Below are 17,967 nucleotides of genomic sequence, written 5' to 3'. Positions count from 1 at the left end.
AAATGCAAAAACAAACAACCTTATGTTAATGCAACCGTTAGGCTGCAGAGTTAACACAATCTCATGTCAGAAAATGCCAAAGTTAAAGCTGAACATGCAACTTTGACTCTGTCCTCTTGTGCATACATATTATGAACCAGTTTTTAAATTATGTGATCACATACTGCTTCTCAAATAAGACAATATAACGTGAATATTCTTTGGACGCTGGATACACTAATGTTTGCTCTAAGTATGTATTTTAATACTTCTGTGAGCCCTGGGATGCTATCCCTTTAAGATGATATTTTTCTTTTTCTTTGAGTGTATCTTTACCTCATATATTATTGTAGCATCTCACAAGGTGTTTCACAGACAAATACACTTAAGTAGTAAATTGCGCTTAAGTATTGAGTGCATTTTAATGTCTTGTTTTACTAAGTCACTTTGATGTGAGCTGTCAAACTATCTTAATAAAGCTCAACTAATATTCTGAGAACTAGATGCACTTTCCTAAAAATATCATTAAAACTTTTTTAACTTACTGAGAATTTTTGCACAGAATCTAGACATGCAAGTTACTGATTTGATACTTATCAGTATATTTCTCATTAGACAAGTACAAGTAAATGTTAAATCGATTTTCCCCATAACTGACACAGAAAGGATGTGTGTTTCCAGGTGCTAAGTATTTAATGGCATGAAGCAGTAATGAGTAAGACTACGATTTTGTCACGGAGGTCGCAGAAGTCACGGAATCCGTGACTCCCAGAGACCTCCATGACTTCAGCCTGTGGCAGCTGGGAACTGGAGGTGTGGGGACCCGACAACTCCCCATTTTGTCACATGTATTTTTAGTAGAAGTCAGGGACAGGTCACGGGCTTCCATGAATTTTTCTATATTGTCCGTGACCTGTCCGTGACTTTTACTAAAAATATGCATGACAAAACCTTAGCCTTAGTCATGAGATATTTACCAGTCCTGTGGTGACAGAGCTGTGACAGAGAGTGGGACAATAGCACCTATTGAGTTCCCGGGAGTGGATGGGCACAAGCCCACAAGCGTCTGAATGCCCCTTCCCCAGCCTAAGGGGAGGAGCTACTGAACCCAGGGCTCAAGTAAAAGCGGGGGACAACAAATGATAAAACAGGGATGAGCGTGAGGGTTACAGGATCAAAAGCAGGGAGCCAGCACTCTGATATCTGCAAGTCCAGTTAGCTGCCCCAGAGCATGCCTGGCTATGGACACTGCTCCCAATTGATAGATAGGGATGGGCTGGAAGGCGCTAAGAGGCCAGTTAACTCATTAGCCCACATGGAAACAAAAGGCACAGGAAGAGCGTCTGTGGGGTGCAGAGTCAGAGCCATGAGCTGCGCCACCACAAAAGCCCAATCAGAGGTAGTGACGCTGTCCCTGAAATGGTTAGTGTGATTCAGTCCTTTCCATAGGGAAGCACACTTTCACTACACACCTGTGTTGTTGGACATTGTTGTTAGCCTGTTGTTTTAGTGCAGTTTATGGGGTTGTTGTGTCTTCCAGGAAACAGGATCGGACTAACAACAGCAATGATGAGAGCTCCAGCCCATCTCAACTAACTTCTTCACTTTCCCCCCCACAAAAGAACAGTTATTACCAGCTTTAATACCATCTAAAACTGTCAAATGGGGTGTGTTTCTGTCTACCAACTCCAGACAAAGCAAAGAGACCAAGGGATGCTGTTACAATGAAAGCTTGACTTAATACCTTACATTTCAACATGCTTTCATGTTTCCTTCTTTTCTGTCTCTTTAATAAAAGATTTGTACTGCTGTGTTTGCCATGGGACTAAGCAGGCTCAGGTCTCTGCCTACCAGGCCCTGTTAAACACTGTTTAATGTTGGGTAGTGACAGGGTCTTGTTAACACCTTTGACTCTGTGGGCCCCTTTATTCCATCACAATACATACAACAGTGCTCCCAGCCATAGAATCATAGAACTGGACGGGACCTCGAGAGGTATCTAGTCCACTCCCCTGCACTCATGGCAGGACTCATTATCTAGACATCCTTGGCAGGTGTTTGTCTAACCTGCTCTTAAAAATCCCCAATGATGAACAAGATTCCACAACTTCCCTAGGCAATTTATTCCAGTGCTTAACCTCCCTGACAGTCAGGATGTTTTTCCTAATGTCCAACCTAAACCTCCCTTGCTTCAATTTAAGCCCACTGCTTCTTGTCCTATCCTCAGAGGTTAAGAAAAACAATTTTTCTTCCTCCTCCTTGTTACAACATTCTACATATTTGAAAACTGTTATCATATCCCCTCTCAGTCTTCTCTTTTCCAGACTAAACAAACCCAGTGTTTTCAATCTTCCCTCATAGGTCACATTTTCTAGACCTTTAATCATTTTTGTTGCTCTTCTCTGGACTCTCTCCAATTTGTCCACATCCTTCCTGAAATGTGGTGCCCAGAACTGGACACAATACTCCAGTTGAGGCCTAATCAGTGTGGAGTAGAGCGGAAGAATTACTTCTCATGTCTTGCTTACAACACTCCTGCTAATACATGCCAAAATGATGTTCGCTTTTTTTGCAACAGTGTTACACTGACTGGTCTGTAATTCCCTGGGTTGTCCATATTTCCCTTTTTATAGATGGGCACTATATTTGTAGCATACATATTCATAGCATCTGGCTATGACCTGTCTCACAGCACAACTCCTGTTTTAACCCACCCCAATGCCCTTGGGGTGGAGGAGTGCAGAGCAGGTAACAGGAGCAGCGCTGGCCCGAGGCCTTCTGCCTTCAGAGGCCTTGCCTAGGATAAAAGGTGGTGTTTAGAAAGCGAGAGCTAACATGTCTTACTGAACGCTTAGCGTGGACAGGAGAAGGTGTATTATAATGATTGTTAGCTGGTCAGGAAGAATCTAGGTTCCCCCTAAGCCATGTCACCCACAGCTAACACAATTTCAAAGGGGTTTGGCTCCATCTACACTAGGTGCTAAGTGGTATTGCAAACACCTTAGCTAACCAGAGGAAAAAGTAGTTTTTTAGCAAGTCTAGACAAGGCAGCAAGCAGCTCTAAAGGCCATGACAACAGCCCGTCTCTCCCCCACTCGGGGCTCTGGGGGCAGGCCTCCCTCCGCTACTCCCCCACACTAGAGCCACCAGGGGCTAGCTCTTAATGTGAGTCCTGGGGAGGATTGTGCTGGGCAGGGCAGGAGGGACGCTACATGATACACTGACAATTTTCCCCCGGCAGGCTGGCCCAGCATCAGCCCCTCTGCCTGCTGGCCAAGAGCCTGCTCTGGGTACTGGGAAGTTAGAGTAGGTGGGACCATGAAACTCTTAGTACCTGTCTGCGGAGCTTGGTCGGAACGGATCTTTACCAACAGCCCAGAAGTCTTGGATTCTCACATCCTCCCATCTCCCCCACACACGCACACACACTCTTAACGAAAAGCCCCCACCTCAGGAAGGCACATTTCTTGCTCAGCTTTTTCGGAGCAGAGTTGTGAAACAAAGGCAGTACCACTTCTTTTGCCCCCAACAACTTAAAAATAGCGGAAGATATTTTCCTCCAACTTTCAACAACTGCGAGAGCCCGCGAGCGAGCGAGCACCTCTTGGCTGAGGCCAAACATGGCAGGTTTCTGCCTCCATTTCAGACCGTTAGGAACACGTGAAATGAGGGGTTACAGGGGAAGACCTGACATAACATTAACTAGAGTGGTCACGACCAGGAAAACTCTGTAACAGGCAAACCACTTTCAGCTGCGTGCATCGCAACCCGGTTTTAGGAAAGTACACACAGTTTGCAATGCCACGGTTTCTTGCTGAGATTACTGGTGTTTCTTAGCTTCACTCATTCACATCAAGGCTATGAACTTGAGGAAGGGACTGTAAGACTGGAGTTTCCCCACTTTGGAAAGTCTCAGATATCCCTACATTTGCTGCTTCTACAGATGTTGTTCCCTGCAATGACCCCAATCTGTGGCCCTCACCCTGGTTCCACTCAAAAAGTTCATTTCGTTTTGGAAGATTGTGCCAGTGAGAGTGATACACCCTCCGCTGGAAATGAGCAATACCTCTGGGACTTGAGAGCTCTCACTACGGAATAAACTCCAGTGCTACCATGGTGATGGCGGGGGGAGGAAGAGGGATCTGTTTTATTGACCCTTCCGAGCTCTCTTCCCCAGTGATATTGATAAGCATTCACAGCTGCAACACTTGCATTCTAAGCCAATTGATTGAGTCCCTGACAGGAACTGCTGCTGTGGAAGCAGATGCAACAATCTGTGGTTCCTCCACACACTCGGGACCTTACTTCAGAGAGGAGGGAGAAAAAACAACTCATTTTTTACAAATAAATGCAAGTTTCCCGCGATGTCTCTATGCTCTCCAAACACACAACGCCAACCTGACACAAGGGTTTGCTGGATCCACAGACTCATGCTTTCGGTGCACGGCTCGCACCCGACCTGCTCTTTCAACGTGGCCTGCACGACATGACAGTGTTCAGAGACGGCAAGTGCTCCTGTTGAGTTCAGTGATTTGGGTATTTTGCTGTCACGGGACTTTCATAAAAGCCAAACCTACAATTAGATTTGCAAAGACGACCATTTTCCACAACCCCGGAAAGCCCCTCTGCTTTCTCTTCTCTTGCTAATTCGTAATAAAGCTCGCAGAATCCTCACCTGATTAAAGCTTGCTTAGAGTTACCAGCTCCTCTGGGTCGGGAGTATGAGCCAGAAGGTTGAATTGGTTCTGCTGTCACAACAATAGAGCTGCAGCTGTATACCTGAGAAAGCTGCAGCTCTGGCTCCAGCTGTGAACATATGATCAAGATTTTATATGGCAAATGGGTGTTCCCTTCAGCCCAGCTTTAATTGCCAGCTGCAGCTTCATTGCCTAGTCTCTGCTCACACGCTGCTCAGTGAACACAGAATGGGACGCTATGCAGCTAAACCAGGTGTGTCTCAACAAATTCTTAAATCACTCCACTATTTTTAGATGGGTAATGGAAACCTGCTGTCTTTAGGGCACATAGCCTTTGCCTCCACATTGGCCTAGCATAAGAGCTCTGTCTACCTCCCTGTCATCCCTGGGCAACTCAGCTTTTGGGGTAATGTGAAGGAGAGTCCCATGATTCAGCAACCTTTTGTAAACTAATACTGGTCTTTCCAAAAACGTCATCATGCTTGGACCTCAAGTTGCACTGCAGTTGAGAAACGTTTGGTCAAGGGCCAGGAAAAGTCAAAGACTCTCCCCTTGCAAAAGGTCTGAGTATATCAAAACTGGGGCTAGCTGGAGAGGGAGGATGGTCAGATGGGCACTAGCGTGCCTATGGGACTTTGAGGTGAAGAAGGAGCTTGAACCAGGGTTTTCAGACTTCCTGGGTGGCCTTGAACAAGTCACTTAGCCTCTTGGTGCCTCGGTTCCCCATCTGGGAAATACCAACTCACAGAGGTGCCGGGAGGATAACAACATTAAATATAGTGAGGGGCTCAGAAACTGCAGTGATCGGAGCCAGATAAGTTCCATGGATAGACAACCGGAGGGTCAGCTGAGAAGCGAGCCAACCCTGTATTCATCCTTCCTTCTGGGTCACCTACCAAGTCACTCACTCAACACAGTGCAGTGGTATTAGTTGGTGACAGTGCACCATAAATACATCTCCATACAGAATTATTCCCAGTCAGAAGACTCTTGTTGGGTTCGTGTTAAGGTTGCAAATGAGTATCTATTCACGTAAAACAGCCCCAAATACTGGGAAAATCAGGGTATTTGGAGTTAGGATTCCACAAACAACCTTAACTTTGACCCACTATTAAGACCCATCTGATCACAAACCTTCCCCTCACACACCATACACAGAGAATCATTCTTAGATCTATTCCCATCTCAAGTCAGCCACAACCATCCTCCGGTTCATGGCAAGACACACCAACATCTTGCTTCCTACCCACATAAAAGACAGAAAGCGCAATGGTAGACTGGGTTCTTTGGCTCACAGACCCACCTCTCTGCATCATCCAACCAACCTCTTGAGGCAGCTGAGAAACAGTCTGTTCTTCTCCTTTTGCCTGAAGATCTCTAGCTTTAATAGGTCTACTATTCACCTTTACTCTGTCCATTCTACCCATGAGCCGCAGAGCCAGAGCACCAATCAATGGAGCCGACTGAATCTTGCGGATATTATATATGGCATTTTCATTTGTAGTCAACGATGTGAACAGTTTGAGATGTTGCAACACGTGTGATGTCCACGTAGCCGTGTCCCTGTCAGATGAGCACGGGGTCAGGACCGGGACTGTCTGCAGAACCCGAGGTCTGAATTTCCTGACTTTTGACTGTTTCCGTTTTTTTAAATAGCAACAAAGTTCTAATAGTATGTTAATGGCAGCTAGTTACCTGAACAAGACATTGTCTGGGAGTTTCCTAATTTAGAAAAATCCTAACATTTAAAAATTGTTATGACATAAAAGTGTCTTAAGAAATATACATTTTCCTGAGAAAGTTGTGATATAACAAACTCATGTCCAAACTAGCGCTCCTGGGACAGGTGCATATGGAGACTTCATCAACAGCTCCACTCCTGCGTAGCTTAGAAGCTCTACCTGCAGTCCCCGTCCTGTGGCGTTTATAATCTCCATAGGATTCACAGCTCAAGTGGCCTCTCTGGCCCTGCTGAGTTTATAAATACAGCAAAAACTTTGGCCCTACTTGCTTTTCTTTTGTCCTGCAAAGTTTATACGCATTGGAGGCTTCCTGGTTTGGACGACTCTCTGGTCCTGTAGGGTTTAGATACCTTGCAGGCCAAAAGAGAGCCACTGAGGGCAGGACCAGGAGTTTGCACCGCCTGCATGCCTATGGAGTTTATAAGCTCTCCAGGACCAAAGCTTTTAGGTCCAACTCTGTAGCCCACCCTGCTCCTGTGGTTTTTATACGCAAGCTCCCCAGACTAGAAAGGCCTTTACTGTGCACAACATGTGAGCTTATATACTTAGCTAGGCACAAATGGAGCGTATATACTTCTCCAGTGACCGGCAGAACAGACTTTGCAAACTCTGCCAACAGCTGTGTGGGTTTTATAGAATGCCAGGGTTCCTGGGCTTTACACATTCTGCAGGATGCTCACAGGACCAGAACCACAGCAGCTGCTTACTCCAAATCTAACCCACCAAATGCCAACAACAGTCAAAGGCACCAGTCCTCTGTGAGGGCAGCAGAATAAATCACATTTGAAGTTTTTAGGCTAAACAGTTTAAATGTCCAGAGACTTACCATAGCAAAAACTCCTGTCCACATCTGAGGGGCATCTCGCTGGATTACCCCCAAATATTCTGGAAAAGTTCTCTGGCAGAGGAGCATGCATCAGAACAGGCAGGCAGCTCAGTTTCATTTGAGGAGGTCAGAGGAAGGAGAAAAGCCAGACTTGGAACAGAAAGCTAGGAACGAGGGAGAGATCTTCCTAAAGGGGACTGAGAAAAGGTAGCTACCAGCGGGCTAAGTAGCCATGCTGCCACCGGCGGAGCAAAGTCTCTGATCTGGCTGGCTACTAGCCTTCGTTGCCACTCTCAGGAATTTGACTTGGAACAACGCACTGGAGTCTCTCCACACGGTGACTGGGGCTTTTGGTGCCAGGAGTAAACACAGCACTTTGTGCTCTGTAAGGCATCCTGCCATGGTGCAGACTGTCAGTGACCCTCTCCCCTTCCCCACCACCAGGGCCGGAGCCTGGGGTGCAGAGACAGCATTACCTGCACCATTAACGTTCGACAGCAAGCAGCACGTGAAGCAACCCCACCAACAATAATTACTTGCCCATCTCCTGAAGGAGCAGAGCAGCTTCTCCCAGACAGACACAGGAAAGGGAGGGAGGATACACACTACATGCCCAGTAAATCAGCCCCAGAGAATCTCCGCCTGCCATCTTCCTTGGCATTCCCACCTTCTGCCGTTCCCTTCCTCTCCTTTTTGTCTCCACTGTTAGTCCAGCTCCCTTCCGTATACTCCCAGGTAACCCCTGTTAAAACAGGGCTACGGTTGAGTATGCACCTCAGGAATTTCACAGACAACCCATTCCAGGGCTGTTGTCCTGATCCCCAAAACAGGCACCGTAAGCCCAGGAGATTCAGGTGTAAGGTTAACCTTACAAGGAAGTGACTCATGTTCAGGTATGGAAACGCACAATTAGGGCACCCAAACAACCTCAAGCCAGCCCTGCAGGCCCCCAGGCAGTAAGCGGACAATTCTAATTGGAGAAGATCGCTGGTCCCAGAGTAGATAACCCTGATTTGTAAAGATGCATTTGATTTTTTTCCATGTTTTTCTCCTGACAGTATAAAGGGCTTCTTCCCAGAGGGCAATTTGGCTTTACTCCCGTTGGGAACAATGGGAGTTGGTGGCCATTTTGAAAGAGAGCGCCACCATCTTCTCTGAGGGCATTTCTATGGACACTTTTTCAGATGGCTACTGTCCACATGTAGAACCTCTAGCATCTTTTGTGCAGAATTCCCTACTGGAACTCTTGCTGGGAGTGGCCTTCAGAGCCCCATAGCTATGGCTAGATCTGTCCTGAGACTTTCCAGACTGCAACATTGTCATAGGCTTCATTATTCACAGAGATGATCTCTAGCGCAAAATAGGTTCCCCCTTAGACAAGATGGCATCTAAAATCATCTAGGTCTCTCAATGTAGAGACTGAGTGCTGGCTTCAAGCCCTCATTGCGGGAAGGAATCAGGCTGGGGAGCCATGGGTGAGTCATGCTGGTGAGGGGGAAAGACTGACAGAGCAATGGTCTAGTTCAGATGAAACCCAGACCCCGTGTCAGCGAGAAGCCGGGAGAAAGGCTGAAGAACGACCACCACTCTGTCCTTATAGAAGGAGTACATGGGAGGAACCGCCAGCACATGGGGCTCACCCAGCTGAGTGGAGGGAACAGGGGCAAGAACAGCTGCCATTTCAGGGGAGCAGCAAAGAGACCAGTCTGGGAACGGTCCCAAGGGAACCCGGACATGCTTAGTGAGAGCCACGGTAAGATGCCAAGACAGAGCAGGAAGCTTCAGTGGAAAAAAGAGGTGAAGGCAAGGCTGTTTCATGAAGTACTGCAATGAAAGGGGAGCAATAATCTCCCGGAAGGCAGGCCGAGCTTTAGAACCACTGCCAGCTCCTCTATAGTGCTTCACACAAACCTGAGTTCAGACTGCTCCAGTCGTTGTCGCACAAGACTCAGGCCTGGCCATGAAAGGGAGACAGCTCTTACCTTCCGCCCAGTAAAACACCTTCCTGTCGCTTCACATAGGGGTTCTGGAGGAAGGGTTTATGAGGCACAAGTGGAACCCTCTGCACTCCCATGATAAATCAGGGCCACAGAGAGCCTCATCACTAAGCAGAGAGATGATGAGTCCAAATGGAGAATCTGCCCATCGCTGAGAGGAGAGATCTGGAACTGCAGGATTCCAGAAGGACTAGTTGCAGTTGACACTGGCCCTCCCAATAGACTTGAGGGATGCTCTATTTCACACCCAAAGGGCCAGAAGAATAGCAAATGAGAGTTTCTATTCAGTCAAATGAGCTAGCTGAAGGAACTAGAGATTTTGCTGTTGACTTGAATTGGGGCAGAATTTTTTTTATGTTACTAGTAATCATATTTGTTATGAAAGCACGTAGGGACCAACATGGCCCCATTGTGCTAGCCATTGAAAGACAGTAATAGACAGTCCCGGCCCTCAAGACCTTACAATCTAAACAGACAGGATAGACACAAGGCAGAGGAAAGGGGCGTAACACACCAGCATGGTGAACAGTGTGATGGCAACAAACGTCACGTTAGTTCCACGATTATTATTATTGTGGCATGGCATGAGCCCTTAAAGTATTCAGCTGGAGAACATAAAAGCAACCACTAAAGGAGAGACAATTAAGTTATTGCCCTGACAAATCCTAATTTGTAATAGCAAATATGGTTATAATTTACCTTTACAATATACAAGACACAGGTAAAACCTCACTGATGTATTTTTTAATTAGTGTAGGGATTTTATAACCCTTTCGTGTTTTTGCTAAGAATAGTTCCATCAACAGCCTTAGAGAGTATCCATTACTGGGATTAAAATGCTGAAAGATCTCTTTAGAACAGGGTACACAGTTCTTGAAAAACAATGCCAAATAGCTCCATGACAACTACACATTGATCTCAAAAACATAGCACACCACCCCCTAAAATTCAAAATCCTGCCCCACTGAACTTCAGTAAAGACTGTCAGAGCAAATTAGTTTGTGTGTGCGCGCAGAGAGGGGAATTTGGAGCGGTCAGCAATGCACATTCAGTCAGCTGGCCGCGAACAGGTTTCACCCAGGACACGTTGGCTTTTCAGAAGCTCCAAGATCACGGAAATTATCATTCCAACACACTAATGCAGATTTTCTCCTCAGTTCAGTCTGAAATGGGGAAAGACCCAGTCACTAACTCCCAAAGGAACTAGCTCGCAATACAAGTTACAAACAACCAGCATCAAACAAGTGAGGTGAAGTAAAATCCTTTCCTTTAACAGTCGTACTCATGTGCACACGCATACAAAATCCAGGCTGTTGCAGTGAATCCAGAGTTCTGCACGCTGCCAACCTTACTCTCTTTCTAGCTCTCATTTACTAACACCATGTATTTCTGATTCCAAAAGATTGCCTCAAAATCTCTCAAGATGTAACAGGTCACAGCTAGGGTCTGGGAAAGCGTGTACAGGATGGGCCGGGATGACTGGTTAGCCCGGACCATGCTCCACTTAGGCAACAGCCAGGAGGAGGCTAACACTGTCAGCAAGGCAATCTCCATCTCTGCAACTTTTATGGTCCAGGCCCGCTCCCACTGAAGTCAATAGGAGTTTGCCATTGAATTCAGTGGGAGCAGGACTGGGCCCTTAGGTTGGGGATAGTTTCCTCCTGCTGAGGCCCGACTGGGAAGGTCATAGGGTCAGTGCCGGCTGCGGCGTTTTTGCCGCCCCGAGCGACAAAAAAAAACAAAACAAAAAACCTTGCCACCGAACATGGAGGCGAAGCGATGGTGCGGCTGCCGAATTGCCACTGGCAACCGAAGAAGAGTCGCATCCCCGCTGCTGAATTGCCGCTGAGCGCGAAACACGCTGTGACGGAGCGGCTGCCGAATTCCCGCCACCACCGCGGGTAGATTGCCGCCCCAGAGCCCGACGTCCTGCCGCCCCTTTACATTGGCCACCCCGGGCACCTGCTTGGTTCGCTGGTGCCTGGAGCCGGCCCTGCATAGGGTTGTCTAAGGAGCCCACACTCCTAGGCCTACTTCTTCCATTCTGCCACATGGCAACTTCCTGTTGCTGCTTGCAGTCCTTCTGCCCCCATCCAGAGACTTGGGGACAGCTGGCAGGAGGATGAGAAAAAGGCCCTATCAGGCTTTTGTGCTGGTTTTTGACTCTACAGTGACACCTACTGGTATCATGTGGTATTTGATTGTTCACACCATGCTTCTGGGCATCTGGCGTTCACTTCGGATCTCGCCACTCACGTACAACACAGCTGGGTCCCACTCCTTCGAGACCACTGCATAATCAAGAACCCTGCTGGTTAGACTCGGAAAGCACCAATCCGGTCATTACTATGTCTCCGGGGGCAGCCTAATGCCTAAATGGTCCCAAAGTTTCTAAAGGATCACTGGTTCTGGTTGCCTCCGGTTCTGTTGCTCAGCTTAAGACAACCTGGGCTGATTCTGAAGTCCATTCCAGCCGCTTGGCAATGCTGCAGTTCACAAGGCAGCCTGAACTCCACCTAACCAGCTCCACGTGGAGAGACAGGGACTCCCTGAGGGGTGCAGAGCAGGTGCAGCAGACCACCTCTCTGGGAGAAGGACAGCCTGCCCACGCCCTTTGTCTCTGGGCTCTGCACAGCTGGCTGCAGCCTTTGCCAGGGACAGCCCCAGGATCAGTGGAGTGCAGATGTGGCTTAAGGCTACCTCCCTCCTACACTCATCCCCTTTGGTCCTGCCCCAGGTGCTGCCTGGTCAGACCAGAGATCTGTCCCTCCTGCTGCTCCCAGTGATGTCAGTGGGAGCGGAGAACCCGCAGCCCTTCTGGGGACTGGGACAGCAGCGTTTCTCTGGGCACCCAGACTTAGCGCAATGTTGGGACAGGTTGGCTGTAGGGCCGTACTTCCCCCTGGCCACAAGTGCTGTGTCCCCTCCTAGATCGAAAGGACCCTCTCCACCAAAGGGGCTTGTCTCACCCCAGGAGAGTCTCTTGCACAGCCCACTAGCTTTGCCTGAGAGTTCATGTAAATGTCCCCTGTCTTAACTTCATCCTCCCTTCCCAGCTGCACAACCCGATATGACCCTACATGACTCTCCATCCTCAGTGCCAGATTAATCCTGGAGCCCTAAGGTGCAAACTCCATACCTACCACTGCCAGAGTGGGGTGTCTCCTCCCAGGAAAGAAGTTTTAACACCCAGCCAGAGCTCCATAGGAGCCCCCTGGGGTGGCTGCATGCCTGGGAGAAGAGTCCTGTGGATCGCATAGGCCCGCCCTGGCCCTACTCATTCCTGGGGCTGGGCCAGCCAACTCCCTGTCCTTCTGTGCAGAGGGAAATGTGGATGGATCACACGGGGACGTCTCTGCTCCTGGAAGACTGATCTCCTCCCACAGCTGCAGCCTAGAGCCAGAGAAGTCAGAGCAGCTAGTGCAGCAGCAGAGGGAGGTGCCATTATCAAGCTGTCTACTGGCTTTGACATTGCTGTGCTTCCTCCCAGCTGGACTCAGCAGCGGAGGGATTGAGGAAGCCTGACTGAAAGCAGGATGTGTTTGGTGGACAGTTCTGCCCCCTGACAGGTGTGTGTTCTCCATGGCCTGCAGGGAACAGCCTGGGCAGCCCTTACTGAAACACCCCGTCACGTTCTGGGGTACAGCCCAGACCAGTGAGGGCTAGGTCACTGCCTGCCCTGTAATCCTAAGTGCTTCAAAAGGCTCTGCTGCTGTGGGGTGCTTGTCTGGACGCTCCTAGCTAGAAGAGCAGCCTGCACTGAGTGTCTGTGGGGTAGGCAGCTCTGACTCCAGCACACTCTGGTTACAGCTGGCACGTTGACCCCAACACACCTGCGGGCCTGGATTTTCCCCAAACCGTGTGCTCTGCCGTGTTCAGCTCTCTGCTGGGCCATTCAGAGAGACCAAACCCCCACATCTCGCCACATTCACCAGAGTTAACGTTCACGTTACATCAAACACAGCCCTGGGCTGGCTTAGATGAAAAGCAAAACAAAACAAAAAGTGAGAGGATTTTAAGTGAGTTTGCGTACAAGGAATAAAGTTAGAATTGGATGCAAACAAATAAGTTAAAAACACTTTTCAGAGGCTAAGGTCTTAATAAAACAAGTGACCGACAGCCTTTTGTTCAAAGTAGTTTCCTACCAGTCTATCTTCCAGCAAGATGGCTGACCACCTGTCTGGTCAGGATCTCCCCAATTCCTCATAACCCTACTATCCTCTCGGTGTTTACAAATTGATCATTTCCACATTTGTTCCAGTATCTTTCCAAACATCAAAGTTAGGCCAACCCATCTAGAATTCCCTGGGTCCTGTTTGTTCCCCTAAAAGATAGGTGCTGTGTTTGCCCTTCTCCAGTCCTCTGGGAACTCACCCATCCTCCAGGAGTTCTCAGAGCTAATTGCTAACTGTTCTGAGATGGCTCCAGCTAGTTTCTTAAGCATCCTAGAATGAATCTCATCAGGCCCTGTCAACTTGAATACATCTAACTTATCTAAATATTCTTTAATCTGTTCCTTCCCTATGTTGGTTTGTGTTCCTTCCCCCTTGTTGTTAATATTAATTGTGTTGAGTATCTGGTCACCATTAACCATTTTAGTGAAGACTGAAGCAAAACAGGCATTAAACACCTCAGCCTTCTTGATGTCATCAGTTATTAGCTCTCCTTCCCCACTGAGTAGAGCACCGCCACTTTCCTTTTTCATTCTCTTGCCCTTAATGTATTTATAGAACCTCTAATTATTGCCTTTCATTTCCCTCGTTAGGTAGAACTCAATTTTTGCCTTAGCCTTTCTGAGTTTGTCCCTATGTGCTTGTGCTTTTGTACTCCTGTTAAGCAATTCATCTATATTTCCACTTTTTGTGGGATTTCTTTGATTTTCAGGTCATTAAAGAACTCTTGAGCCATATTGGCCTCTTACTATTCTTCCTGGTTTTCCTTTGCATCAGGATAGTTTGCAGTTGGGCATTTAATTTTGTCTCCTTGAGAAACTGCCAGCTCTCCTGAACTCCTTTTTCGCCTTAGATTTTCTTCCCCTGACACCTTACCTACCAGTACTCTGAGTCTGTTTCAGTCGGCTTTCCTGAACTCCATTGTCCTTGTTCGGCTGCTCTCACTCCTCCCTGGCCTCAGAATCATGAATCTATCATTTCACAGTCATTTTCACCCGAATCGCCTTCCACCTTCAGAGTCGCTGCCGATTCTGCCAAGTTGGTCAGAATCACGTCTAATGTGGCTGTCCCCTGGTTACTTCCGCCACTCTCTGAAAAAAAAATGTGTCCAACCCATTCCAAAAACATATTGGAAATTTTTAAGGTGGATGGATACACTTTATCAGAGTTAGTCGGGAGGTGTGAGACCACCTGCTTTCAAGACCAGATGCAAACACCAGAGCCATTCCACCTGACTCTCTCCCGGTTCATGTAGGACAGAGATCCCAGCTGATTCATAGATTTTAAGCAGGGCTGTCAAGCGATTAAAAAAATTAATCGTGATTAATCATACAATTTAAAAAATGAATCGCTATTAATCGCACTGTTAAACAATAATAGAATACTGTTTATTTAAATATTTTTGGATATCTACATTTTCAAATATATTGATTTCAATTACACCACAGAATACAAAATGTACAGTGCTCACTTTATATTTATTTTTTATTACAAATATTTGCACTGTAAAAAACAAGTGAAATAGTATTTTTCAATTCACCTAATACAAGTACTGTAGTGCAATCTCTTTATCATGAAAGTTGAACTTACAAATATAGAATTATGTACAAAAAATAACTGCACTCAAAAATAAAACGATGTAAAACTTTAGAGCCTACAAGTTCACTCAGTCCTACATCTTGTTCAGCCAATCGCTCAGACAAGTTTGTTTACATTTGCAGAAGATAATGCTGCCCTCTTCTTGTTTACAATGTCACCTGAAAGCAAGAACAGGCATTTACATGGCACTGTTGTAGCCGGCGTTGCAAGGTATTTACACGCCAGATGCGCTAAAGATTCGTATGTCCCTTCATGCTTCAACCACCATTCCAGGGGACATGGGTCCATGCTCATGATGGGTTCTGTTCGATAACAATCCAAAGCAGCGTGGACTGACGCATGTTCATTTTCATCATCTGAGTCAGATGTCACCAGCAGAAGGTTGATTTTCTTTTTTTGTGGTTCAGGTTCTGTAGTTTCCACATCAGAGTGTTGCTCTTTTAAGACTTTTGAAAGCATTCTCCACACCTCGTCCCACTCAGATTTTGGAAGGCACTTCAGATTCTTAACCTTGGTTAGAGTACTGTAGCTATCTTTAGAAATCTCACATTGGTACCTTCTTTGCGTTTGGTCAAATCTGCAGTGAAAGTGTTCTTAAAACAAAGAACACATGCTGGGTCATCATCCGAGACTCTCCCAAGAAGTTCAGTCACTAATTTATTTAAATGTATTATTTTTTTTAACAAGCATCATCAGCATGGAAGCATGTCCTCTGGAATGGTTGCCAGAGCATGAAGGGGGATGCAAATTCTGTTTATTATTTTTACAATGCAAATATTTGTAATAAAAATAATATAAAGTGAGCACTGTACACTTTGTATTCTGTGTTGTAATTAAAATCAATATATTTAAAAATGTAGAAAAAGATCCAAAAATATGTAATAAATTTCAGTTGTAGTCTATCGTTTAATAGTGCAATTAAAACTGTGATTAATCGCGATTAATTTTTTTTAGTTAATCACATGAGTTAACTGCGATTAATCAACAGCCCTAATTTTAAGGCCAGAAGGACCATTATGTTCATAATGTATGCTTGAGAATGCCTTTTAGAAAGAGAAATCCCATCTTGATTTAAAGACTTCTGGCAGGGCAGAACCCACCATATCTCTTGGGAACCTATTCCAGTGGTTATTTGCCCTCCCTCGTATTTTCAGTTTGAACTTTGCTGATTTAACCACCAGACACTGGGTCTTGTTATGTCTGTGAGAATCAAGAGCCCTCTCGGATCAAAAAACTCCCCATGTCGGGACTTTCAGAGTGTGATCAAATTACCTTTTAACTTTCTCTTTGATGAGCTAAACAGACATAGCTTCTTAAGCCTGTCACTGCCAGGCAGGTTTCCCAGATCCTGAATTATTCTAGTAGCTCTTCTTTGACACCCTCCGCATTTTCAACATGTTCTTTAAAGTGTCTAAGGTAGTGGGCTCCCCAGTGCCATACAGGGGGGCAATACCATCTCCTGATAATAGCCCTATTAGAACATCTAAGGACTGTGTTAGCTCTTTTTGCCACAGCATCACAATGGGAGCTTGTGTTCAGCTGAGTCTGCACAATAACCACTAAGTCCAGAGGCAATCTGCCGCCCTTAGACTTTAATGGCAGGAACCCACTTCCCCTCTGCCCCCAGCATCCCTCCCTGGAGACCAGGGACCTGCTCCCCATCCAACCCTTCCCCAGCCTCCTCCTCTTCCATATCTGGGGCCAGGGACCTAGGGAGGTGGTAGAATCTCCTTCCTTAGAGGTTTTTAAGGTCAGGCTTGACAAAGCCCTGGCTGGGATGATTTAACTGGGAATTGGTCCTGCTTCGAGCAGGGGGTTGGACTAGATGACCTTCTGGGGTCCCTTCCAACTCTGATATTCTATGATTCTATGATTCTATGACCCACTCCCCATCTGTCCCCCACAACCGTTTCCCTGGAGAAGCTCAGCACAATCACAATAATACCTAGGCACCACCCTCCTGGCCCCTGCTGCCACATGCCCAGCCTGCACCCCTACACACCCTCCACTCAGCACCCCCTGCACTCCACACCCAGCCCCGGCACGCTGCACCCCATCCCGTGGCCTGGCCCCCTGCCTGCCCATCTCCCCACCCTACAAACCCAGCCTGCACCCCCCACCCTCCCATCCCACCCTGTAGCCATTGCCTGGCCTCCCAGCATCCCCACCCCCTACTATGCCCCCCACACCTTTCCAGCTGACTTCCTTGCTGTTGGCTGCAGCATGAGTCCAGGCTAGTGGCAGCTGCAGCCGGAGGCCTATGGGGGCCAGGTGCCAGGCAGATTGGCTTGTGGCCGAAGCCCTGGGAGTGCTTGCAGTGCCACCAGGAGCACCCAAGCCCCTGCCGTTATCTTACCTGTGCTGGGGGCAGGGAGAGGGTGGGAGAACCTCTCCGACAGCCCGACTGGTGGCCACTTCCCGCTCCTTGGAGCCCTGGCTGGTGGCTATCCCTTGTCCTGGACAGCCCCACTGGCCTCATCCCTGCCAGTGCTGCCCAAATCACGCCCCTGAGAGAAGCTGTGCATGAAGCTGGGAACGGGCGACGTGGGACGTGTCACTCACTGACCACCCTGTTGTGCTCACTCCCTCGGGGGCACCTGGCCTTGGCCACTGTCGGAGAACAGGACACTGGGCTGGATGGTCCATTGGCCGTCCGGTGTCAGTCCATTCTCATGAAAGACGTAGCTATGCCGACCTAAGCCCCATTAGAGATGCCGCTAAGTCAACGGAAGAATTCTTCTGTCGACCGAGCTACTGCTGCTCGAGGAGGTGGGTTTACAGACACGACCGAACGATGCCTTCCAGCGACCCACCATGGCCCAGCTGCAACCCCACAGCTGTATGCTGCAGCATCTGTACTGCAGACAAGCCCTCAGAAACAGGCCACCCTCAGCAACTGCCTAGCTTGCCTATGCCTACAGCAGCCTCTCCCCAAGCCCTTTTCAGCATTACTGC

At 47.6% G+C, this 17,967-nt stretch overlaps 1 protein-coding gene across 1 annotated transcript in view; it reads right to left on the bottom strand.

The window, feature by feature from the left end:
* The window catches only part of PLEKHG4 (pleckstrin homology and RhoGEF domain containing G4), a 213,395-nt gene extending 195,870 nt beyond the window's left edge, over nucleotides 1-17,525 (bottom strand). Inside the window, exon 1 of the mRNA XM_074968423.1 lies at nucleotides 17,369-17,525. Within this exon, the coding sequence (XP_074824524.1) occupies nucleotides 17,369-17,491 (123 nt within the window). The 5' untranslated portion in view covers nucleotides 17,492-17,525. The remainder of the gene's footprint in view (nucleotides 1-17,368) is intronic.
* Between the last annotated feature and the right edge of the window lie 442 nt (nucleotides 17,526-17,967).

The sequence above is a fragment of the Natator depressus genome, chromosome 12 (assembly GCF_965152275.1).
Source record: "Natator depressus isolate rNatDep1 chromosome 12, rNatDep2.hap1, whole genome shotgun sequence".
NCBI classification, from domain to species: domain Eukaryota; kingdom Metazoa; phylum Chordata; order Testudines; family Cheloniidae; genus Natator; species Natator depressus.
Note: the sequence above shows the minus strand (reverse complement) of the source record. Positions and strands in the feature narration are given on the sequence as shown.